A 26901-nucleotide genomic window follows, 5' to 3' on the forward strand; every position below is an offset into this window, starting at 1 on the left:
AACCTGTGTCCTATCCCTAACCTAGACCCTCTACATAACCCTGTGTCCTATCCCTAGACCCCTCACTATAACCCTGTGTCCTATCCCTAGACCCTCTACTATAACCCTGTGTCTATCCCTAACCTAGACCCTCTACTATAACCCTGTGTCCTATCCCTACCCTAGACCCTCTACTATAACCCTGTGTCCTATCCCTAACCTAGACCCTCTACTATAACCCTGTGTCCTATCCCTAACCTAGACCCTCTACTATAACCCTGTGTCCTATCCCTAACCTAGACCCTCTACTATAACCCTGTGTCCTATCCCTAACCTAGACCCTCTACTATAACCCTGTGTCCTATCCCTAACCTAGACCCTCTACTATAACCCTGTGTCCTATCCCTAACCTAGACCCTCTACTATAACCCTGTGTCCTATCCCTAACCTAGACCCTCTACTATAACCCTGTGTCCTATCCCTAACCTAGACCCTCTACTATAACCCTGTGTCCTATCCCTAACCTAGACCCTCTACTATAACCCTGTGTCCTATCCCTAACCTAGACCCTCTACTATAACCCTGTGTCCTATCCCTAACCTAGACCCTCTACTATAACCCTGTGTCCTATCCCTAACCTAGACCTCTACTATAACCCTGTGTCCTATCCCTAACCTAGACCCTCTACTATAACCCTGTGTCCTATCCCTAACCTAGCCCCTCTACTATAACCCTGTGTCCTATCCCTAACCTAGACCCTCTACTATAACCCTGTGTCCTATACCTAGACCCTCTACTATAACCCTGTGTCCTATCCCTAACCTAGACCCTCTACTATACCCCTGTGTCCTATCCCTAACCTAACCCTCTTATAACCTGTGTCCTATCCCTACCTAGACCCTCTACTATAACCCTGTGTCCTATCCCTAGCCTAGACCCTCTACTATAACCCTGTGCCTATCCCTAACCTAGACCCTCTACTATAACCCTGTGTCCTATCCCTAACCTAGACCCTCTACTATAACCCTGTTGTCCTATCCCTAACCTAGACCCTCTACTATAACCCTGTGTCCTATCCCTAACCTAGACCCTCTACTAATACCCTGTGTCCTATCCCTAACCTAGACCCTCTACTATAACCCTGTGTCCTATCCCTAACCTAGACCCTCTACTATAACCCTGTGTCCTATCCCTAACCTAGACCCTCTACTATAACCCTGTGTCCTATCCCTAACCTAGACCCTCTACTATCCCTGTGTCCTATCCCTAACCTAGACCCTCTACTATAACCCTGGTGTCCTATCCCTAACCTAGACCCTCTACTATACCCTGTGTCCTATCCCTAACCTAGCCCCTCTACTATAACCCTGTGTCCTATCCCTAACCTAACCCTCTACTATAACCCTGTGTCCTATCCCTAACCTAGACCCTCTACTATAACCCTGTGTCCTATCCCTAGACCCTCTACTATAACCCTGTGTCCTATCCCTAACCTGACCCTCTACTATAACCCTGTGTCCTATCCCAACCTGACCCTCTACTAAACCCTGTGTCCTATCCCTAACCTAGACCCTACTAAACCCTGTGTCCTATCCTAACCTAGACCCTCACTATAACCTGTGTCCTATCCCTAACCTAGACCCTCTACTATAACCCTGTGTCCTATCCTAACCTAGACCCTCTATATAACCCTGTTCCTATCCCTAACTAGACCCTCTACTATAACCCTGTGTCCTATCCCTAACCTAGACCCTCTACTATAACCCTGTGTCCTATCCCTAACCTAGACCTCTACTATAACCCTGTGTCCTATCCCTAACCGAACCCTCTACTATAACCCGTGTCCTATCCCTAACCTAGACCCTCTACTATACCCTGTGTCCTATCCCTAACCTAGACCCTCTACTATAACCCTGTGTCCTATCCCTAACCTAGACCCTCTACTATAACCCTGTGTCCTATCCCTAACCTAGCCCCTCTACTATAACCCTGTGTCCTATCCCTAACCTAGACCCTCTACTATAACCCTGTGTCCTATCCCTAACCTAGACCCTCTACATAACCCTGTGTCCTATCCCTAACCTAGACCCTCTACTATAAACCCTGTGTCCTATCCCTAACCTAGACCCTCTACTATAACCCTGTGTCCTATCCCGTACTGCTGTACTGTAGAGGAGGACTTGATGTAATGTGGACTTACTGTAGAGGGAGGACTGATGTAATGTGGACTGTACTGTAGAGGGAGAAATGTGTAATGTGACTGTACTGTAGAGGGAGGCTGATGTACTGTGACTCTCCTGTAGAGGGAGGACTGATGTCATTGTGGACTGTACCTACTGTAGAGGAGGACTGATGTAACATGGTGGACTTGTACTACTGTAGAGGAGGGACTGATGTTAATGTGAACTGTTACTGTAGAGGTGAAGGACTGATGTCATGTCGACTGTACTACTGTAGAGGAGGACTGATGTAATGTGAACTGTACTCTACTGTAGAGGGAGGACTGATTCAGTGACTGTCGGACTCTACTGTAGAGGGAGGACTGATGTAATGGGACTGTACTCACTGTAGAGGAGGACTGATGTAATGTGTGAATACTCTACTGTAGAGGGAGGACTGATGTCATGTGGACTGTACTCTCCTGTAGAGGGAGACTGATGTAATGTGGACTGTACTCACTGTAGAGGAGGACTGATGCTAATGTGGACTGTACTGTAGAGGGAGGACTGATGTAATGTGGACTGTACCTCACTGTAGGAGGAGCGGACCCCTGATGTAATGTGGACTGTACTGTAGAGGGAGGACTGATGTAATGTGGACTGTACCTACTGTAGAGGAGGACTGATGTAATGTGGACTGTACTACTGTATGAGGGAGGACTGATGTAATGTGGACTGTACTGTAGAGGAGGACTGATGTTAATGTGGACCTGTACTGAGAGGGAGGACTGATGTAATGTTGGACTGTACTGTAGAGGAGGACTGCAATTGTAATGTGGACTGTACTGTAGAGGGAGGACTGATGTAATGTGGACTGTACTGTAGGAGGGAGGACTGATGTAATGTGGACTGTACTGTAGAGGGAGGACTGATGTAATGTGGACTGTACTGTAGAGGGAGGACTGATGTAATGTGACTGTACTGTAGAGGGAGGACTGATGTAATGTGGACTGTACTGTAGAGGGAGGACTGATGTAATGTGGACTGTACTGTAGAGGGAGGACTGATGTAATGTGGACTCTCCTGTAGAGGGAGGACTGATGTAATGTGGACTGTACTGTAGAGGGAGGACTGATGTAATGTGGACTGTACTGTAGAGGGAGGACTGATGTAATGTGGACTGTACTGTAGAGGGAGGACTGATGTAATGTGGACTGTACTGTAGAGGGAGGACTGATGTAATGTGGACTGTACCTGTAGAGGGAGGACTGATGTAATGTGGACTGTCTACTGTAGAGGGAGGACTGATGTAATGTGGACTGTACTGTAGAGGGAGGACTGATGTAATGTGGGACTGTAACTCCTGTAGAGGGAGGACTGATGTAATGTGGACTGTACTGTAGAGGGAGGACTGATGTAATGTGGACTGTACTGTAGAGGGAGGACTGATGTAATGTGGACTGTACTGTAGAGGGAGGACTGATGTAATGTGGACTGTACTGTAGAGGGAGGACTGATGTAATGTGGACTGTACTGTAGAGGGAGGACTGATGTAATGTGGACTGTACTGTAGAGGGAGGACTGATGTAATGTTGGACTGTACTGTAGAGGGAGGACTGATGTAATGTGGACTGTACTGTAGAGGGAGGACTGATGTAATGTGGACTGTACTGTAGAGGGAGGACTGATGTAATGTGGACTGTACTGTAGAGGGAGGACTGATGTAATGTGGACTCTACTGTAGAGGGAGGACTGATGTAATGTGGACTGTACTGTAGAGGGAGGACTGATGTAATGTGGACTGTACTGTAGAGGGAGGACTGATGTAACGTGGACTCTCCTGTAGAGGGAGGACTGATGTAATGTGGACTGTACTGTAGAGGGAGGACTGATGTAATGTGGACTGTACTGTAGAGGGAGGACTGATGTAATGTGGACTGTACTCTCCTGTAGAGGGAGGACTGATGTAATGTGGACTGTACTGTAGAGGGAGGACTGATGTAATGTGGAACTGTACTGTAGAGGGAGGACTGATGTAATGGGACTGTACTGTAGAGGGAGGACTGATGTAATGTGGACTCTACTGTAGAGGGAGGACTGATGTAATGTGGACTGTACTGTAGAGGGAGGACTGATGTAATGTGGACTGTACTGTAGAGGGAGGACTGATGTAACGTGGACTCTCCTGTAGAGGGAGGACTGATGTAATGTGGACTGTACTGTAGAGGGAGGACTGATGTAATGTGGACTGTACTGTAGAGGGAGGACTGATGTAATGTGACTGTACGTAGAGGGAGGACTGATGTAATGTGGACTGTACTGTAGAGGGAGGACTGATGTAATGTGGACTGTACTGTAGAGGGAGGACTGATGTAAATGTGGACTGTACTGTAGAGGGAAGGACTGATTAATGTGGACTGTACTGTAGAGGGAGGACTGATGTAATGTGGACTGTACTGTAGAGGGAGGACTGATGTAATGTGGACTGTACTGTAGAGGGAGGACTGATGTAATGTGGACTGTACTGTAGAGGAGGACTGATGTAATGTGGACTGTACTGTAGAGGAGGACTGATGTAATGTGGACTGTACTGTAGAGGGAGGACTGATGTAATGTGGACTGTAATGTAGAGGGAGGACTGATGTAATGTGGACTGTACTGTAGAGGAGGACTGATGTAATGTGGACTGTACTCGTACTGAGGGAGGACTGATGTAATGTGGACTGTACTGTAGAGGGAGGACTGATGTAATGTGGACTGTACTGTAGAGGGAGGACTGATGTAATGTGGACTGTACTGTAGAGGGAGGACTGATGTAATGTGGACTGTACTGTAGAGGGAGGACTGATGTAATGTGGACTGTACTCTACTGTAGAGGGAGGACTGATGTAATGTGGACTGTACTCTACTGTAGAGGGAGGACTGATGTAATGTGGACTGTACTGTAGAGGGAGGACTGATGTAATGTGGACTGTACTGTAGAGGGAGGACTGATGTAATGTGGACTGTACTGTAGAGGGAGGACTGATGTAATGTGGACTGTACTGTAGAGGGAGGACTGATGTAATGTGGACTGTACTGTAGAGGGAGGACTGATGTAATGTGGACTGAACTCTACTGTAGAGGGAGGACTGATCCATGTTTCCTGGAAGGGTAAAGAAGAAGGACAGTCGTGCAGAGCTGGAGACAGAGCAAGTAGGGACTGACCAAGCTAAATTAATTTCCCTGGAATGGAACCATTTGTGACAAAGACCACTTTGTGAGAGCTGTGTCTGCCATCGTAGAGGAGAGGAAGGGAGAGAGGAGAGAGGAGGAGGGGTGGGGAAGGGAGGATAGAAGAGGAGAGGATGGGAGAGAGGAGAGAGGAGAGGGGAGAAGATGAGAGGAGGAGAGGAGGAAGAGAGGAGAGGATAGAAGAGGAGACGAGGCATTTGTTCATTCTGCTGCACTGGGGAAATCCCAGAACCGTCCATCAGGATATAAATAAATCTTCTCATAATAGACAGTTTAACCGTTTCATAAATCAATTATTTTACAATTCCGCCACTGAAGATTAGAACATAGAGAGAGATGAGTTCTCAGAGGTTAAACACTTAATAGTATTACAGCTGTCTAAATGATTAAGGCTCTGTGTGTGTGTGTGTGTGTGTGTGTGTGTGTGTGTGTGTGTGTGTGTGTGTGTGTGTGTGTGTGTGTGTGTGTGTGTGTGTGGTGTGTGTGTGGTGTGTGTGTGTGGTGTGTGTGTGTGTGTGTGTGTGTGTGTGTGTGTGTGTGTGTGTCAGAACAGAGCCAGTCCTCACCTTGTTTCTACAGAGGAAGGCCAGAAGGGAGCACCACTGCTCCTGTTTACCTCCCCCCCCCACCACGGGGGCTTTCTCCAGGCCCAGCAGGCTAACGAAGCGGGCCGCCTGACGGGGACTCTCCAGGAGACGACCAGCACGCAGGACACGCACGTAGGAACACACCGGCCTGTTGACGCCGTTCTCATCCTGCAAGCAACACAGCAAAGTTCAAATACAGCCCAGCTAACACCCAGCACAGCTAACACACAGCCCAGCTAACACCCAGCACAGCTAACACACAGCAAAGCTAACACCCAGCACAGCTAACACCCAGCCCAGCTAACACCCAGCACAGCTAACACCCAGCACAGCTAACACACAGCAAAGCTACCGCCCGGCACGGCTAACACCCAGCACAGCTAACACACAGCACAGCTAACACCCAGCACAGCTAACACCCAGCCCAGCTAACACCCAGCCCAGCTAACACCCAGCCCAGCTAACACCCAGCCCAGCTAACACACAGCAAAGCTAACACCCAGCCCAGCTAACACCCAGCACGGCACGGCTAACACACAGCACAGCTAACACACAGCTCAGCTAACACCCAGCACAGCTAACACACAGCACAGCTAACACCCAGCCCAGCTAACACCCAGCCCAGCTAACACACAGCACAGCTAACACCCAGCCCAGCTACCACCCGGCCCAGCTAACACACAGCAAAGCTACCGCCCAGCACGGCTAACACCCAGCACGGCTAACACCCAGCACGGCTAACACCCAGCACGGCTAACACCCAGCACGGCTAACACCCAGCACGGCTAACACACAGCACGGCTAACACCCAGCACGGCTAACACCCAGCACGGCACAGCTAACACCCGGCACGGCACAGCTAACACCCGGCACGGCTAACACCCAGCACAGCTAACCCCCAGCACAGCTAACACACAGCACAGCTAACACACAGCACGGCTAACCCCCAGCACTGCTAACACCCGGCACGGCACAGCTAACACCCGGCACGGCACTGCTAACACCCGGCACGGCACTGCTAACACCCGGCACGGCACTGCTAACACCCGGCACGGCTAACACCCAGCACAGCTAACCCCCAGCACAGCTAACACACAGCAAAGCTAACACCCAGCCCAGCTAACACCCGGCACGGCACGGCTAACACCCGGCACGGCACAGCTAACACCCGGCACGGCACAGCTAACACCCGGCACGGCACTGCTACCGCCCAGCACGGCACTGCTACCGCCCAGCACGGCTAACACCCGGCACGGCACTGCTAACACCCGGCACGGCACAGCTAACACCCGGCACGGCACAGCTAACACCCGGCACGGCACAGCTAACACCCGGCACGGCACTGCTAACACCCGGCACGGCACTGCTAACACCCGGCACGGCACTGCTTACACCCGGCACGGCACAGCTAACACCCGGCACTGCTAACACCCAGCACAGCTAACACCCGGCACTGCTAACACACAGCAAAGCTAACACCCAGCCCAGCTAACACCCGGCACGGCACGGCTAACACCCGGCACGGCACAGCTAACACCCGGCACGGCACAGCTAACACCCGGCACGGCACTGCTACCGCCCAGCACGGCACTGCTACCGCCCAGCACGGCTAACACCCGGCACGGCACTGCTAACACCCGGCACGGCACAGCTAACACCCGGCACGGCACAGCTAACACCCGGCACGGCACTGCTAACACCCGGCACGGCACTGCTTACACCCGGCACGGCACAGCTAACACCCGGCACTGCTAACACCCAGCACAGCTAACACCCGGCACTGCTAACACACAGCAAAGCTAACACCCAGCCCAGCTAACACCCGGCACGGCACGGCTAACACCCGGCACGGCACAGCTAACACCCGGCACGGCACAGCTAACACCCGGCACGGCACAGCTAACACCCGGCACGGCACAGCTAACACCCGGCACGGCACTGCTAACACCCGGCACGGCACTGCTAACACCCGGCACGGCACTGCTAACACCCGGCACGGCACAGCTAACACCCGGCACGGCACAGCTAACACCCGGCACGGCACTGCTAACACCCGGCACGGCACTGCTTACACCCGGCACGGCACAGCTAACACCCGGCACTGCTAACACCCAGCACAGCTAACACCCGGCACTGCTAACACACAGCAAAGCTAACACCCAGCCCAGCTAACACCCGGCACGGCACGGCTAACACCCGGCACGGCACAGCTAACACCCGGCACGGCACAGCTAACACCCGGCACGGCACAGCTAACACCCGGCACGGCACAGCTAACACCCGGCACGGCACTGCTAACACCCGGCACGGCACTGCTAACACCCGGCACGGCACAGCTAACACCCGGCACTGCTAACACCCAGCACAGCTAACACCCGGCACTGCTAACACACAGCAAAGCTAACACCCAGCCCAGCTAACACCCGGCACGGCACGGCTAACACCCGGCACGGCACAGCTAACACCCGGCACGGCACAGCTAACACCCGGCACGGCACTGCTACCGCCCAGCACGGCACTGCTACCGCCCAGCACGGCTAACACCCGGCACGGCACTGCTAACACCCGGCACGGCACAGCTAACACCCGGCACGGCACAGCTAACACCCGGCACGGCACTGCTAACACCCGGCACGGCACTGCTAACACCCGGCACGGCACTGCTTACACCCGGCACGGCACAGCTAACACCCGGCACTGCTAACACCCAGCACAGCTAACACCCGGCACTGCTAACACCCGGCACTGCTAACACACAGCAAAGCTAACACCCAGCCCAGCTAACACCCGGCACGGCTAACACCCGGCACGGCACAGCTAACACCCGGCACGGCACAGCTAACACCCGGCACGGCACTGCTACCGCCCAGCACGGCACTGCTACCGCCCGGCACGGCTAACACCCGGCACGGCACAGCTAACACCCGGCACGGCACTGCTAACACCCGGCACGGCACTGCTAACACCTGGCACGGCACTGCTAACACCCGGCACGGCACAGCTAACACCCGGCACTGCTAACACCCAGCACAGCTAACCCCGGCACTGCTAACACCCAGCACAGCTAACACCCGGCACTGCTAACACCCGGCACGGCTAACCCCCGGAGTGATAAGACCAATTTGAATCACTGAGGAATGTCATTCTACGTTTTGGTTGGATAATTAGTTGGGTTGAAGCTATGATTTGGAATATGAATGATTTCCCTGACCTATTTTCTATTCTGAGCATAAGGACTGAGAGGGAAGACTGTCCTATATGTTATGATGATATGTTATGTGTTTGATTTCCCTGACCTATTTTCTATTCTGAGCATAAGGACTGAGAGGGAAGACTGTCCTACATGTTATGATGATATGTTATGTTATGTGTTTAGATACCGGTTCTCATGTAACTTAGGGAACATTTCTATGTTATGGTTTTTATTTTTCTCAACAATGAATTATTCTGTGTGATTAAACCAAGTCTGTCTTGTAGAATAAAGGTTGTAAACGTAGTTTCAGAAGGGAGAAAGCTTACATATAAGTTAAGGTACTTGACAATGAAGGGATTTGATTCTTTATTTTTCTTTTAAATTTTGATTCATTTTTTTTTAAAGCATATACTCTGCAACTACTGTTAGATAAATGTGTAAAGTTAATGTTCTGATTCTCGAGACGGTGTCCCTTGAGAGGGGAATGTCGTTAGGTATACATATATAAATAAGATGTTTTAGATATCTTTATGCTTGTCATTAGAATATCTTCTGTTGGACTATACTGTTGGACAGTTGCATTTTCCCTTCTCAGCTAGGGCTTAGTCACTTGGGGCCCAGAGAGGGGAGAGGTCTGGCTTGTCTTCATATGTCAATGTACCTGTTAAACCATGTGATGCTATGTAGAATATCAGAAGGGGAGGAGGAGGCTTGGAAATGTGTCTGTAACTATTGTATGTCCCCTCTGAGGTTGCCCTTATCTTGACCTAGTATATGACCTAAGAGGCTCACTGTCTTTTCTGAGCTTGTCCAGGAGGGGTTGTATTTGAGATGGGAGTATCTAGAATTGACAATTGATTTATGCCATTGGATGAGGTAATGTTTTGGTACCAAGCACGAGATTGGAACCTCGTCTTAGAGACCAAACTGAACAATAATTTATAGCTAATGCTATCTAGCTATGGGATACTCCTCTTTCAAGTAAAAGGTTCTTAGCGAACTGTTCCTAAGATCTGTGGTTTGTCATGTAGGTTGAGAGGGGTGTATCTTGGCTATAAAAGATACTAAGAATTGTTTTGTAAGCACTCAGAGAATTCATTTATAGACTCTGAATTGATCTGAGAGTCAAAAAAGGGCTTTGGTGAAGCTTATATATTATTAAAGATGGACTTTATAATATAACTCTGACTTGTGTGTGTGTGGTTGGCTCTCTCATCATTGAGTAATACAGGAAATTACCACGACAACTGCTAACCCCCGGCACAGCTAACACACTGGCCGGTTGACACCATTCTCAACACACACAACAATATTTTTGAATATTATTAAACACTAATACATCAGCATTATATTAATACACAAGTATTACAACTAAAACATTGTGAGGAACCTGAGCAAAGATCTTGACCAGTTTGGACTGGTTTGCCTGTCTGATCTCCAGAAACTCTCTCCACCACTGTTTAGCATAAAGCAGAAACAGCCTCTCCTTCTCCGCCGTCTTCTGCCGCTCCAGGGATTGCTGCAGATAACGAGAACCAGGAACAACCATTATCGACGGCCGCCTCTTAGGAAGGAACAACATCAGATGTCAGCGAATCGTAGCGTGACAACATGACAGAGCATAGTAGCATAGCATGACCTCTGACCTGGGTGGTGATGATGTCAGGTGACAGGATCTCTGACAGAGGAGGGTACAGTTCAAGACTCAGGTTGAGTACACCAGCCGTCACCTTACACTCACTACCTGTTAGGACACAGAGACATACTGAACACCTGTTAGGATACAGAGACATACTGAACACCTGTTAGGACAGACCAGCTGTTACCTTACATTCACTACCTGTTAGGATACAGAGACATACTGAACACCTGTTAGGATACAGAGACATACTGAACACCTGTTAGGACAGACCAGCTGTTACCTTACATTCACTACCTGTTAGGATACAGAGACATACTGAACACCTGTTAGGATACAGAGACATACTGAACACCTGTTAGGACAGACCAGCTGTTACCTTACATTCACTACCTGTTAGGATACAGAGACATACTGAACACCTGTTAGGACAGACCAGCTGTTACCTTACATTCACTACCTGTTAGGATACAGAGACATACTGAACACCTGTTAGGATACAGAGACATACTGAACACCTGTTAGGACAGACCAGCTGTTACCTTACATTCACTACCTGTTAGGATACAGAGGAGACATACTGAACACCTGTTAGGACAGACCAGCTGTTACCTTACACTCACTACCTGTTAGGATACAGAGACATACTGAACACCTGTTAGGATACAGAGACATACTGAACACCTGTTAGGACAGACCAGCTGTTACCTTACATTCACTACCTGTTAGGATACAGAGGAGACATACTGAACACCTGTTAGGACAGACCAGCTGTTACCTTACATTCACTACCTGTTAGGATACAGAGACATACTGAACACCTGTTAGGACAGACCAGCTGTTACCTTACATTCACTACCTGTTAGGATACAGAGACATACTGAACACCTGTTAGGACAGACCAGCTGTTACCTTACACTCACTACCTGTTAGGATACAGAGACATACTGAACACCTGTTAGGACAGACCAGCTGTTACCTTACATTCACTACCTGTTAGGATACAGAGACATACTGAACACCTGTTAGGACAGACCAGCTGTTACCTTACATTCACTACCTGTTAGGATACAGAGACATACTGAACACCTGTTAGGATACAGAGACATACTGAACACCTGTTAGGATACAGAGACATACTGAACACCTGTTAGGACAGACCAGCTGTTACCTTACATTCACTACCTGTTAGGATACAGAGACATACTGAACACCTGTTAGGATACAGAGACATACTGAACACCTGTTAGGACAGACCAGCTGTTACCTTACATTCACTACCTGTTAGGATACAGAGACATACTGAACACCTGTTAGGATACAGAGACATACTGAACACCTGTTGGGACAGACCAGCTGTTACCTTACAGTCACTACCTGTTAGGATACAGAGACATACTGAACACCTGTTAGGATACAGAGACATACTGAACACCTGTTAGGACAGACCAGCCGTCACCTTACATTCACTACCTGTTAGGATACAGAGACATACTGAACACCTGTTAGGACAGACCAGCTGTTACCTTACATTCACTACCTGTTAGGATACAGAGACATACTGAACACCTGTTAGAACAGACCAGCTGTTACCTTACATTCACTACCTGTTAGGATACAGAGACATACTGAACACCTGTTAGGATACAGAGACATACTGAACACCTGTTAGGACAGACCAGAAACACCTTACAGTCACTACCGACAGTTGGAACAGAACAGAAACCCAGAACAGCAGACAGACCAGTCACTACCGACAGTTGGAACAGAACAGAAACCCAGAACAGCAGACAGACCAGTCACTACCGACAGTTGGAACAGAACAGAAACCCAGAACAGCAGACAGACCAGTCACTACCGACAGTTGGAACAGAACAGAAACCCAGAACAGCAGACAGACCAGTCACTACCGACAGTTGGAACAGAACAGAAACCCAGAACAGCAGACAGACCAGTCACTACCGACAGTTGGAACAGAACAGAAACCCAGAACAGCAGACAGACCAGTCACTACCGACAGTTGGAACAGAACAGAAACCCAGAACAGCAGACAGACCAGTCACTACCGACAGTTGGAACAGAACAGAAACCCAGAACAGCAGACAGACCAGTCACTACCGACAGTTGGAACAGAACAGAAACCCAGAACAGCAGACAGACCAGTCACTACCGACAGTTGGAACAGAACAGAAACCCAGAACAGCAGACAGACCAGTCACTACCGACAGTTGGAACAGAACAGAAACCCAGAACAGCAGACAGACCAGTCACTACCGACAGTTGGAACAGAACAGAAACCCAGAACAGCAGACAGACCAGTCACTACCGACAGTTGGAACAGAACAGAAACCCAGAACAGCAGACAGACCAGTCACTACCGACAGTTGGAACAGAACAGAAACCCAGAACAGCAGACAGACCAGTCACTACCGACAGTTGGAACAGAACAGAAACCCAGAACAGCAGACAGACCAGTCACTACCGACAGTTGGAACAGAACAGAAACCCAGAACAGCAGACAGACCAGTCACTACCGACAGTTGGAACAGAACAGAAACCCAGAACAGCAGACAGACCAGTCACTACCGACAGTTGGAACAGAACAGAAACCCAGAACAGCAGACAGACCAGTCACTACCGACAGTTGGAACAGAACAGAAACCCAGAACAGCAGACAGACCAGTCACTACCGACAATTGGAACAGAACAGAAACCCAGAACAGCAGACAGACCAGTCACTACCGACAGTTGGAACAGAACAGAAACCCAGAACAGCAGACAGACCAGTCACTACCGACAGTTGGAACAGAACAGAAACCCAGAACAGCAGACAGACCAGTCACTACCGACAGTTGGAACAGAACAGAAACCCAGAACAGCAGACAGACCAGTCACTACCGACAGTTGGAACAGAACAGAAACCCAGAACAGCAGACAGACCAGTCACTACCGACAGTTGGAACAGAACAGAAACCCAGAACAGCAGACAGACCAGTCACTACCGACAGTTGGAACAGAACAGAAACCCAGAACAGCAGACAGACCAGTCACTACCGACAGTTGGAACAGAACAGAAACCCAGAACAGCAGACAGACCAGTCACTACCGACAGTTGGAACAGAACAGAAACCCAGAACAGCAGACAGACCAGTCACTACCGACAGTTGGAACAGAACAGAAACCCAGAACAGCAGACAGGATGTTTTCCCTCTCTTTTATATTTAATTTATATGTATTTAACTGGGTGTAAATCAGGCTAATTAATAGAAAATGCAGGTTACTTTTCCTTCAGAAAATTAAACCTCAAATAGTTTAACCCTCCAGTGTCCCTACCGACTCCAAGCAGCTCTACAGCAATGCTGGTCTTCCCAGAGGGAGAGGAGAGGACGGTCCTCCAGTCCAGGAAGTAAGAGGAGACCAGGGTGGTTTCGCTGGACGTGTCTCTCTTTATCAACACCAGGTGGACCGGGTCACAGATAGACAACATCGTGGTGGCATCTGCCATCTTACTGCCATCGCCTGTAAGACACAGAGACAAAGGAAGGTCCGGAACAATAAGCCTCTTCAGAGACGATCAATTATTACGTCGTTGTTGCTGCTGGTATTACCCCCTCTTTCTCATCAATATCTATCTTGTCTCATCGCTGCAACTCCCCAACGGGCTCGGGAGACGAAGGTCGAGTCATGTGTCTTCTGAAACATGACCCGCCAAACCACACTTCTTAATACCTGACTGCTTAACCCGGAAGCCAGTCGCACCAATGTGTCGGAGGAAACACCGTTCAAACTGACGCCCGAAGTAGCCTGCAGGCGAGAAATGAGCGCGATTAGCCAAGTAAAGCCCCCCCCGGCCAAACCCTCCCCTAACCCGGACAGCGCTGGGCCAATTGTGCGCCGCCCTAAGGGACTCCCGATCACAGCCGGTTGTGATACAGCCCGGTATCGAACCCGGGTCTGTAGTGACACCTCTAGCACTCCTTGTGGCGACTCCTTGTGGCGATGCAGTGCCTTAGACCGGATATCCTTGTCTCATCGCGCACCAGCGACTCCTGTGGCGGGCCGGGCGCAGTGCGTGCTAACCAAGGGGGCCAGGTACACGTTGTTTCCTCCGACACATTGGTGCGGCTGGCTTCCGGGTTGGATGCGCGCTGTGTTAAGAAGCAGTGCGGCTTGGTTGGGTTGTGCTTCGGAGGACGCGTGGCTTTCGACCTTCGTCTCTCCCGAGCCCGTACGGGAGTTGTAGCGATGAGACAAGATAGTAATTACTAACAATTGGATACTACGAACTTGGGGAGAAAAAGGGTAAAAAAAATAATAATAATAAAAAAAGATAAAATAGATTAAAGGAGGCAATGTTGTCGCAAGTAAACCAGTATCTCCAGCAGGAAGCCAGTTGTGTAATATCAGGCAGTCAGGAAGTAAACCAGTCTGTACCCAGTCCCTCTCTGTGTATCTCCAGCAGGAAGCCAGTTGTGTAATATCAGGCAGTCAGGAAGTAAACCAGTCTGTACCCAGTCCCTCTCTGTGTATCTCCAGCAGGAAGTAAACCAGTCTGTACCCAGTCCCTCTCTGTGTATCTCCAGCAGGAAGTAAACCAGTCTGTACCCAGTCCCTCTCTGTGTATCTCCAGCAGGAAGCCAGTTGTGTAATATCAGGCAGTCAGGAAGTAAACCAGTCTGTACCCAGTCCCTCTCTGTGTATCTCCAGCAGGAAACCAGTTGTGTAATATCAGGCAGTCAGGAAGTAAACCAGTCTGTACCCAGTCCCTCTCTGTGTATCTCCAGCAGGAAACCAGTTGTGTAATATCAGGCAGTCAGGAAGTAAACCAGTCTGTACCCAGTCCCTCTCTGTGTATCTCCAGCAGGAAGCCAGTTGTGTAATATCAGGCAGTCAGGAAGTAAACCAGTCTGTACCCAGTCCCTCTCTGTGTATCTCCAGCAGGAAACCAGTTGTGTAATATCAGGCAGTCAGGAAGTAAACCAGTCTGTACCCAGTCCCTCTCTGTGTATCTCCAGCAGGAAACCAGTTGTGTAATATCAGGCAGTCAGGAAGTAAACCAGTCTGTACCCAGTCCCTCTCTGTGTATCTCCAGCAGGAAACCAGTTGTGTAATATCAGGCAGTCAGGAAGTAAACCAGTCTGTACCCAGTCCCTCTCTGTGTATCTCCAGCAGGAAGCCAGTTGTGTAATATCAGGCAGTCAGGAAGTAAACCAGTCTGTACCCAGTCCCTCTCTGTGTATCTCCAGCAGGAAACCAGTTGTGTAATATCAGGCAGTCAGGAAGTAAACCAGTCTGTACCCAGTCCCTCTCTGTGTATCTCCAGCAGGAAGCCAGTTGTGTAATATCAGGCAGTCAGGAAGTAAACCAGTCTGTACCCAGTCCCTCTCTGTGTATCTCCAGCAGGAAGCCAGTTGTGTAATATCAGGCAGTCAGGAAGTAAACCAGTCTGTACCCAGTCCCTCTCTGTGTATCTCCAGCAGGAAACCAGTTGTGTAATATCAGGCAGTCAGGAAGTAAACCAGTCTGTACCCAGTCCCTCTCTGTGTATCTCCAGCAGGAAGCCAGTTGTGTAATATCAGGAAGTCAGGTAGTAAACCAGTCTGTACCCAGTCCCTCTCTGTGTATCTCCAGCAGGAAGCCAGTTGTGTAATATCAGGAAGTCAGGTAGTAAACCAGTCTGTACCCAGTCCCTCTCTGTGTATCTCCAGCAGGAAGCCCTCCTGCAGGTCTGGCTCACAGGCACAGGGGACAGGCTTGGAGCGGAAGCGCTGGTTCCTGAAGTGCAGGTAGAGGGTGAAGGTGGAGCAGACCTGACCAGGTAGAGGCTCTGGCTCCTTGAGGTGCTCTAGAAAGGCCTTACCCCCCAGGACCTGGAGGTACAGGTACCTCCTCGCTGGGTCCATGTTGGCTGGGAGGACAGAAATACAATCATTTGACACTGAACAGTAGTAAGGGAACTTTAGGTGCTACAAGAGACTGCTCGTTCAATCTGCCCGGTAACAGTTGTTCTTACTTTTCTTGAGCTTTGTCGGGTCCTTGTCAATAAAGTGAGTTGCCGGCTTTGGAGTGCTCTGGAGTCCTAACTCTGTGTCGGGCACTTCCTATCGAAACAGAGTCAACGTTAAGAAGGTACGGAAGCCCAGAGAGGACATATGAACAAATACATAATACAAAACCCCTCATTATGTTGAGATCACATCTTATTTATGTCATGAACACTACAAACCCCTCATTATGTTGAGATCACATCTTATTTATGTCATGAACACTACAAACCCCTCATTATGTTGAGATCACATCTTATTTATGTCATGAACACTACATAACAAAAGTTGTTTTGTTGAGATGACGAGAAAAACTCTATAAATTGGAGTGGATCAGTGTTGATGATAGACTGACAGTCTGGCTGAGGCAGCAGAGCCCACGGTGGAATGCCCCAGGAGTGCGTTGTGACCTTCTTGCTTGTCAGGCATTGTTCAGGGCTTAAATGCCCCAGGAGTGCATTGTGACCTGCTTGTCAGGCATTGTTCAGGGCTTAAATGCCCCAGGAGTGCATTGTGAGCTGCTTGTCAGGCATTGTTCAGGGCTTAAATGCCCCAGGAGTGCATTGTGATCAATACAGCCACAGGGCTCCTTGATGAGGTGATTAATCCTGCATGGTGCATCTGAACAAATGAATGATGTGTGGTACTTTCAATTACCTCGTGGTCTCAAATTAAACAACGTTTGTTATGTAGTGATCATCAGATAAGTCTTGATCTCGACATAAGGGGATTTTTTTGTTGTTGTGTGTATTCATGTCCTCTCTGGACTTCCGTAGAAAGTTGCATTCAACCTCCGATAATAAATGTGTCGTCTGAACGGAAGATTTCCCATTAACTCACCTTGGAGAAACGAAGATCCTTCATGACATCGTCTACGATTCCCCTGCGTTGCAGAGCCCGGAGGAAGTCCTCCTCAGAGAGAGAGCTATGTCCAGGGTCCAGATCCTCCCTCACGGTCTCTGCCAACACATCCCTGATCTTCCCATGGATGTTCATCTGACAAAACACACGTTACTACTAGTCACAGGATCTTAGAACAGAATGGTTCAAGCCCCCACTCCTGGCTGTTCTCGCTCAATGGCAACAGTGGGATAATTCAACAGTCTCTCTTTAACTGGAAGTGTGTCCCTGTACATAGCTAGCTACAGTTGAAGTCGGAGGTTTACATACACCTTAAGCCAAATACATTTAAACTCAGTTTTTCCACAATTCCTGACATTTAATCATAGGAAAAAGTATCTGTTTTAGGTCAGCTAGGATCACCACTTTATTTTAATAATGTGAAATGTCAGAATAATAGTAGAATGATTTATTTCAGCTTGTATTTCTTTCATCACAGTCCCAGTGGGTCAGAAGTTTACATACACTCAATTAGTATTTGGTAGCATTGCCTTTAAATTGTTTAACTTGGGTGAAACGTTTCGGGTAGCCTTCCACAAGCTTCCCACAATAAGTTGGGTGAATTTTGGTCCATTCCTCCTGACAGAGCTGGTGTAACTGAGTCAGGATTGTAGGCCTCCTTGCTCGCACATGCTTTTTCAGTTCTGCCCACTAATTTTCTATGAGCTTGAGGTCAGGGCTTTGTGATGGCCACTCCAATACCTTGACTTTGTTGTCCTTAAGCCATTTTGCCACACCATTGATGTCGGTTAGATGTCCTAACCGACTTGCCTAAACTATAGTTTGTTAACAAGAAATTTGTGGAGTGGTTAAAAAACGAGTTTTAATGACTCCAACTGTATGTCTATTCATGTTTTAGCTCGTGTTCTCTATCAGTAAGAGAAACGTCGAGGTACCAATTCCAAGTAGCTAGCGCCATTGTATTGAACACATAAGCTATCAGATTGGTCATGAAAATGGATGTGTTTTGTTTAAATGCTTCAGTAACTAGCTACCTTGATCAGATGGTTGTGTATGATCTGCTTTAGTTCAGATGCTTTCTCCGGTGGCAGAGACATCTCGGCAGACTTCCACCCGCGTTTCGCCTGTTTTACTAAATTAACACTACACTGTACGTGTGGTAAGAAGTGCTATATGTAAATGGCTTATTAGTTGTCTTATCTTATTTGCCTGAATAACACGAAGGATCGGAAAATCCATCTGCAAAAACTTCAATCCCAGACCTCCACAACAATAACTGTCAGTTTAAACTGTGTGGCGGAAAAGGAAGCGGGGATGTGTCCTCCTCATTGCCTGAAGAGGTTAGTCTAATTAAAGTCTCAACTAAGGACAAAACCATTCCATTAAATAACAATAATCACACCAAGTATTACATAAAACCATCACTTTGAAGACTGAGTCTTGTTTAACGTGTATTTGCTTTATTTTCATTAAATATTTAACATTTCTATAAATCGTCAGCGATAAACTACTCGGTTATAGAAGGACCCACAAGGACCAGTTTGTAGTTTGAGAACTGATTGTAGTTTTCTCAGAGATACTTTTCAGGAGATGTGAAACGCTCATTGTGTAACGTTGTCCATGCGTCGTCGACGTGCCGCGCCGTGCAACGCCCGTATAGGCGAAAACAACCGACTGAAAACGAAAGTCGAGGGGAGTGAATTCAGCGGAGGTGTTTCTGCAACTGATGAAAGTCGGACACTAATATGGTTTTTCGACAGCAAGGCTCAGGTCGACATGGCGCTGTGGCCATTGTTTAGAAGTAAACATAGCTCCAACCCCCAATATCACACACTCACAAGCTGAAATAATGTGGGTACATTATAAAATCAATCATTGAGAGAGCCTCAAATATCACATTTATTTGTATTTCTTCACTGTACATGAATCGTGGCAAAGGTGGTCCCTTACAAAAATGTACCATGGTAGTACAATGAAATAATGCAACATTGACTACTCGCTCTGCAATGGCAAAGCGTAGGCCTAGTACCCAATTAAACCCCTTTAACTCAGTGAAAACCCACAGCAGACATGGTCTAGTGTACCCTATTAAACCTTGGGACCTGGATAGGGTATGGTGAGAGGAATGAAGGGAGTCTGAAACCTTGAAGATTTAAAATAGTTTATCAGGTGCTTCTCTCTTCAATGCAGTTTTCAGTTTTCTCTCTCTTATTCAACTGACTTGGATACTCAATTCTAAATAGCCAACATACTCTAAACAATTTGTAAAAAAGTATACATCCTCATCTTATCTCATAGATACATTTTCATCATATAATTCTCAACATATCCCTAAAAACAGCAAGTTATGCGTTTCTGTGTGAACGACCGTTCGTTGGTCCTGTTGCCATGACACCCCCAGGCTAGCTTGACTGGAGCTAACTTTAGCCGAGGTTAGCTTCTATGCTAACGGATGAATTAATTCAACTATCAAAGCGTCAAAAAATATACCATTACACTCTGCTTCTTGGTGTTTCATACCATATGCTTTATAACTTGCTCACCCTGATAAGGTTTAAAATATATTCGTTTATCTGGTGTTTGTCTCTCCGGTTGTCAGTTGTCTCTGTCATTCAGCTGACGAGGCAGGCTAGTGAGAGAGCCGCTGTAGAGAGAGAGTACCGGAAGAGACCACTAGAGAGACCGGCTCCCTCTGCCGACCGAAACAAGCGCTACACCCCTGGACTATAAAAATACTGTAAATGATTAAAACATGACAAAGATTAAGCTACCATATCTCACATTTCAGGTTGGCAACACAGGGAACACAAACATGAGCAAAAAAACGATATCAATACATAAGTATGATCACTTTTTCTTTGACATTACAGACAAACTAGGATCAACAATAGTAGCCTGCATCTGACCTTATCAGAAACTTGCTCATACTAGTATTTACATTTGACAACTTTTACTTCACTACATTCCTAAAGAAAATTATTTTTACTCCATACATTTTCCCTTGTTAGGAAAACGGTCCAATTCACAAACATATCGAGAGAACACGTGGTCATCCCTACTGCCTCTGATCTAACAGACTCAAACACAAATGCATCTTCTGTAAATTATGTTGGCGTGTGCCCCTGGCTATCCGCAAATGTTAAAAACAAGAACATTTTCCCGTCTGCTTTAATATAAGGAATTTGAAATTATTTATATTTTTACATTTAAGTATATTTAAAACCAAAAAGTTTTAGACGTTTAATCAAGTAACATTACTGGGTGACTTTACTTTTTACTTGAGTCATTTTCTATTCAGGTATCTTTACTTTAATCCAAGTATTGGGGACTTTTTCCACAACTGGTCACTGTAATGCCAACCAACCTCTTTGGACCTTGAGGTGTTTATTAATGTACTGCATTATACTGCCATTGTACTACAGTAATGCACAATTAATAAAGATGGTACCATATAATAAGTGGTAGTACCATTTCTAATAATTGTGCATTACTATAGGTAGACTGTATAATGCAGTTTAAAACCACGGTACATTTCCATGATCCACATCTATACCATGGTATAAAGGACGCAATACCATGGTCATATTTAGGTACAATGGCAGCACCATGGTAGTACCATCATAGGCTAATACCATGGTAATATTTAGGTACAATGGCAGCACCATGGTAGTACCATCATAGGTTAATACCATGGTAATATTTAGGTACAATGGCAGCACCATGGTAGTACCATCATAGGTTAATACCATGGTAATATTTAGGTACAATGGCAGCACCATGGTAGTACCATCATAGGCTAATACCATGGTAATATTTAGGTACAATGGCAGCACCATGGTAGTACCATCATATTTCAAGGCTAAAACCATGGTACTGTTTGAATTGGCTAAACTTTGATCATTGAGGTAGTAAATGAATGATAGGAAATGAAGAGACTGGGTGTCATGTTAGAAGTGAATGGTTCTCTGGAGAAAGACAGAGGGCTTCGGAATGTGTTGGGGGGGGGGGGATGAGAGGAGAGCAACGTGTGAAACAGGGGAGACAGATGGACATCTGTGGATTAGAGGAAGGAGGGGTTGAGGTCTTGGAGGTGAGGACAGATTCTCTTAAGGCAGTAATTAATGTTTGTTATCCTGTTACCCTCTTTATTAGCTTCCTGTGGAGCCATAAACTGTAAGGAGGAGGAGTGTCTTAAGTAGGAGATATATAACTGTGAATATATACATTTTTTTGCTGTCTGATTACAGCTGTACAGAACCTTTGGGAATGATTAAACTTGGTTAAAGCTTCTCTAGTGTCCGTGAGTTATTTACTTTGAAATATAAAGAACCTAACAGTACATTTCCATGATTCAGACTATACCATGGTATCAGTGAAAGCACCACGGTACATTTCTGTAAGGGGTTCCTGTTTCAGTCATGTCTTTCGGTCACATTCGCATGGGTCATACAAAAAAACACCTTAAATGATTGGTTGATGACAGATCCTCCCACAATGCAGGCGATGGCTGCAGGATGAAGTTTCTAAAGAGCAACTGCAGGAACTCTGCAGTCAAAACTCCATGACCTTTCAATCACATGCTTTTTTTTGTCAATTTCATACATTTGACATGTAGGCAGCAAGTCACAACAGTGATCTGCTGGAACACATCCAGTGGGAGTCGATTGGGCGCTAGGCTCAAAAAGCCCAACATTAGCATTGAATTTCATGAAGAAGTACAACATTACAAATCTTTAATAATTACATTTACATTTAAGTCATTTAGCAGACGCTCTTATCCAGAGCGACTTACAAATTGGTGCATTCACCTTATGATAATTAACTTATTCTATGTAATATCGTTTAGCTTTAGAAAAGTCACATTATGTTGGATACTATCGATGAAAACAGACAGGTTTCTCCACTATTGCTGCAAGGACTAGAATTTCCCAGCAGCATCATAATGCTCCCTAAAGAAATCCATGGCTTGCAGCTTAACTGTCCGTTGTGCCCTTTGGGAGGAATATAAACATTATAATTCCCCCGTGCTACGAAGCACCTCACACGGCTCTGTCAGATATCTCAATTCGTATTAGTCAATGTTCGTCATGTGATCAGGTCTTTTTCACAGGCATCTCAATTCTTATTAGTCAATGTTCGTCATGTGATCAGGTCTTTTTCACAGGCATCTCAATTCTTATTAGTCAATGTTCGTCATTTGATCAGGTCCTTTTCCACAGGCATCTCAGTAGGCTACAAGTGAAGCCGGACGTCGGGGACGCGACGGCGCCCGTCATTCTGATCCAATTCCAAGGTGCAGATTGAGGATGTTCAAGTCATTTCCATATTTCCTTGCCGTCAGCCAACCAGATCAGTAGGCCTAAGGAACAGCGAAAGCACTAGCCTATGTGAACATTACTATCCCCCGTAGTACAAAAGTTCACCGATTCTATTGGTCATCTTGTCCTTCTCTGCGAGAAATACATTTTCTTAAAACAGACTCTGGTGCAGGTTTGGAAGCGTCAGATCACAAATTAATACAACCACTGTACATTCAAAAAAAAAAAAAAAAAAAAAAGCAATGAGGTTGATGCAAAAAGAATCAGACTGTTTAGCTTAAAATGTTGATCAGCTATTAGGGTATTGCTTCACATTATAAAAACACAGCAATGCCCACGAGGCAGGAGGCTAGATGCCCACGAGGCAGGAGGCTAGATGCCCACGAGGCAGGAGGCTAGATGCCCACGAGGCAGGAGGCTAGATGCCCACGAGGCAGGAGGCTAGATGCCCACAAGGCAGGAGGCTAGATGCCCACGAGGCAGGAGGCTAGATGCCCACGAGGCAGGAGGCTTGATGCCCACGAGGCTAGATGCCCACGAGGCAGGAGGCTAGATGCCCACGAGGCAGGAGGCTAGATGCCCACGAGGCAGGAGGCTAGATGCCCACGAGGCTTGATGCCCACGAGGCAGGAGGCTAGATGCCCACGAGGCAGGAGGCTAGATGCCCACAAGGCAGGAGGCTAGATGCCCACGAGGCAGGAGGCTAGATGCCCACGAGGCAGGAGGCTAGATGCCCACGAGGCAGGAGGCTAGATGCCCACGAGGCAGGAGGCTAGATGCCCACAAGGCAGGAGGCTAGATGCCCACGAGGCAGGAGGCTAGATGCCCACGAGGCAGGAGGCTAGATGCCCACAAGGCAGGAGGCTAGATGCCCACAAGGCAGGAGGCTAGATGCACAAATGTTCCAAAATAGCAATTAGTGGGAATACACTGTTCTCAAAAGTGCATCAGAAATGCAAGCGGTTTCATATGACAAAAATATCCTTCAGAAATGGCCACTAAATTCCAGGCCTGATTGCTGCGTTCACGTGCTTGTCGGAACTCGGGAAACGTTCGACTTGCTACCTGGTTGAACGTGGCACGCGCATATCTACAACCAGTTATCAAGTTAGACATTTTTAGAACGTGGCATCATACCCCGACTTTGAAAAGGGATTGCGTGGCGAATATCTTAGTATCTCTCATTCTCATCTCCTCCTTTCTCTAATATCTCTGGTTGTGTGATTCCCATCTCCTCCTTTCTCTAATATCTCTGGTTGTGTGATTCCCATCTCCTCCTTTCTCTAATATCTCTGGTTGTGTGATTCCCATCTCCTCCTTTCTCTAATATCTCTGGTTGTGATTCCCATCTCCTCCTTTCTCTAATATCCCTGGTTGTGATTCCCATCTCATCCTTTCTCTAATATCTCTGGTTGTGTGATTCCCATCTCCTCCTTTCTCTAATATCTCTGGTTGTGTGATTCCCATCTCCTCCTTTCTCTAATATCTCTGGTTGTGTGATTCCCATCTCCTCCTTTCGCTAATATCTCTGGTTGTGATTCCCATCTCCTCCTTTCTCTAATATCTCTGGTTGTGTGATTCCCATCTCCTCCTTTCTCTAATATCTCTGGTTGTGTGATTCCCATCTCCTCCTTTCTCTAATATCTCTGGTTATGGGATTCCCATCTCCTCCTTTCTCTAATATATCTGGTTGTGTGATTCCTATCTCCTCCTTTCTCTAATATATCTGGTTGTGTGATTCATATCTCCTCCTTTCTCTAATGTCTCTGGTTGTTTTCCCATCTCCTCCTTTCTCTAATATCTCTGGTTGTGTGATTCCCATCTCCTCCTTTCTCTAATATCTCTGGTTGTGATTCCCATCTCCTCCTTTCTCTAATATATCTGGTTGTGATTCCCATCTCCTCCTTTCTCTAATATCTCTGGTTGTGTGATTCCCATCTCCTCCTTTCTCTAATATCTCTGGTTGTGTGATTCCCATCTCCTCCTTTCTCTAATATCTCTGGTTGTGTGATTCCCATCTCCTCCTTTCTCTAATATCTCTGGTTATGGGATTCCCATCTCCTCCTTTCTCTAATATATCTGGTTGTGTGATTCATATCTCCTCCTTTCTCTAATGTCTCTGGTTGTTTTCCCATCTCCTCCTTTCTCTAATATCTCTGGTTGTGTGATTCCCATCTCCTTTCTCTAATATCTCTGGTTGTGATTCCCATCTCCTCCTTTCTCTAATATCTCTGGTTGTGATTCCCATCTCCTCCTTTCTCTAATATCTCTGGTTGTGTGATTCCCATCTCCTCCTTTCTCTAATATCTCTGGTTGTGTGATTCCCATCTCCTCCTTTCTCTAATATCTCTGGTTGTGATTCCCATCTCCTCCTTTCTCTAATATCTCTGGTTGTGATTCCCATCTCCTCCTTTCTCTAATATCTCTGGTTGTGTGATTCCCATCTCCTCCTTTCTCTAATATCTCTGGTTGTGTGATTCCCATCTCCTCCTTTCTCTAATATCTCTGGTTATGGGATTCCCATCTCCTCCTTTCTCTAATATATCTGGTTGTGTGATTCCTATCTCCTCCTTTCTCTAATATCTCTGGTTGTGTGATTCCTATCTCCTCCTTTCTCTAATATCTCTGGTTGTGTGATTCCTATCTCCTCCTTTCTCTAATATCTCTGGTTGTGGGATTCCTATCTCCTCCTTTCTCTAATATCTCTGGTTGTGGGATTCCCATCTCCTCCTTTCTCTAATATCTCTGGTTGTGGGATTCCTATCTCCTCCTTTCTCTAATATCTCTGGTTGTGATTCCCATCTCCTCCTTTCTCTAATATCTCTGGTTGTGATTCCCATCTCCTCCTTTCTCTAATATCTCTGGTTGTGTGATTCCCATCTCCTCCTTTCTCTAATATCTCTGGTTGTGATTCCTATCTCCTCCTTTCTCTAATATCTCTGGTTGTGTGATTCCCATCTCCTCCTTTCTCTAATATCTCTGGTTGTGTGATTCCCATCTCCTCCTTTCTCTAATATCTCTGGTTGTCAGAAAGTATTCTCACATTTTGACTTTTTCCACATTTTGTTGTGTTACAAAATGGGATTAACATTTATTTCGTTGTTTATCAACTATCGACACAAAATACTCTGTCAAAATGGAAGAAAAATTATTAGTAAAAAATATATATATATATGTTGATTGACAAAAAAAAATTTAAAATTCAGTCTGTAACAAAACAAAACATGGAAAAAGTCAAGGGGTGTATTAACATGTACCGTCTGAAGGCCCTGTGTATTAACACGTACTGTCTGAAGGCCCTGTGTATTAACATGTACTGTCTGAAGGCCCTGTGTATTAACATGTACTGTCTGAAGGCCCTGTGTATTAACATGTACTGTCTGAAGGCCCTGTGTATTAACATGTACTGTCTGATACTAAGGAGAAGTCCCTAACTGTTATATGTGCCCGCTGTAAGCGGTCTGTATGCAGCTAAAATGAGGTCAGAGACCAAGAGCAGCACTGCCCCCTCAAGATTCTGAGCCTGCTTGGCAGGGTTGGTCCTGCAAAGCCAAAGCCCCATAAAGGGAGAGCATAATATACAAGGAAATTCTCAAAGCTGCTAATGAGAACCATGACGACCTTGTACCTAGCCGGTGGGGATTCCGGTGGGGTGCCCCCACCCAGGCAGTGGCAGTGCTGGCAACACTAGCTGCAGTAACCCATGGGGAGGGGGTCACACTCGGACATTCAGAGAGGGGGTATATTATTGTGGCCCTGGCGGCACAAAATCAAAGTCGGACTGCATGGAGATGCGTGGGGACATGGTCATGACGGGTGGCCGTATTGTGGGTGTTTCAGGAATAAGGTGTACATTTGACCTCCATTATCTAGGATATGACAATGGT

At 46.9% G+C, this 26901-nt stretch overlaps 1 protein-coding gene across 1 annotated transcript; it reads right to left on the reverse strand.

The window, feature by feature from the left end:
• Nucleotides 1-5654: 5654 nt before the first annotated feature.
• cep76 (centrosomal protein 76) lies at nt 5655-18984 on the reverse strand. The gene is made up of 9 exons (XM_038976476.1): nt 18731-18984; nt 17676-17831; nt 16805-16892; nt 16475-16699; nt 14125-14310; nt 10799-10896; nt 10543-10671; nt 5939-6127; nt 5655-5684 (listed from the first exon to the last, which is right to left on the reverse strand). Exons 1-9 carry the CDS (start codon nt 18791-18793, stop codon nt 5655-5657), a joined length of 1164 nt encoding a protein of 387 aa, XP_038832404.1. The 5' UTR covers nt 18794-18984.
• Nucleotides 18985-26901: the final 7917 nt, after the last annotated feature.

Source organism: Salvelinus namaycush, chromosome 37, assembly GCF_016432855.1.
Source record: "Salvelinus namaycush isolate Seneca chromosome 37, SaNama_1.0, whole genome shotgun sequence".
Taxonomy (NCBI): Eukaryota; Metazoa; Chordata; class Actinopteri; order Salmoniformes; family Salmonidae; genus Salvelinus; species Salvelinus namaycush.

Bases quoted from the DNA above. Each gene is read 5' to 3' on its own strand.
- cep76 (XM_038976476.1), bottom strand. From the start codon at position 18,793: ATGTCTCTGCCACCGGAGAAAGCATCTGAACTAAAGCAGATCATACAC. The intron at 17,832-18,730 runs GTAGCTAGTTAC...GTGTTTTGTCAG, and splicing joins TACACAACCATCTGATCAAG to ATGAACATCCATGGGAAGAT. The intron at 10,672-10,798 runs GTCAGAGGTCAT...CGTTATCTGCAG, and splicing joins CTGACATCATCACCACCCAG to CAATCCCTGGAGCGGCAGAA.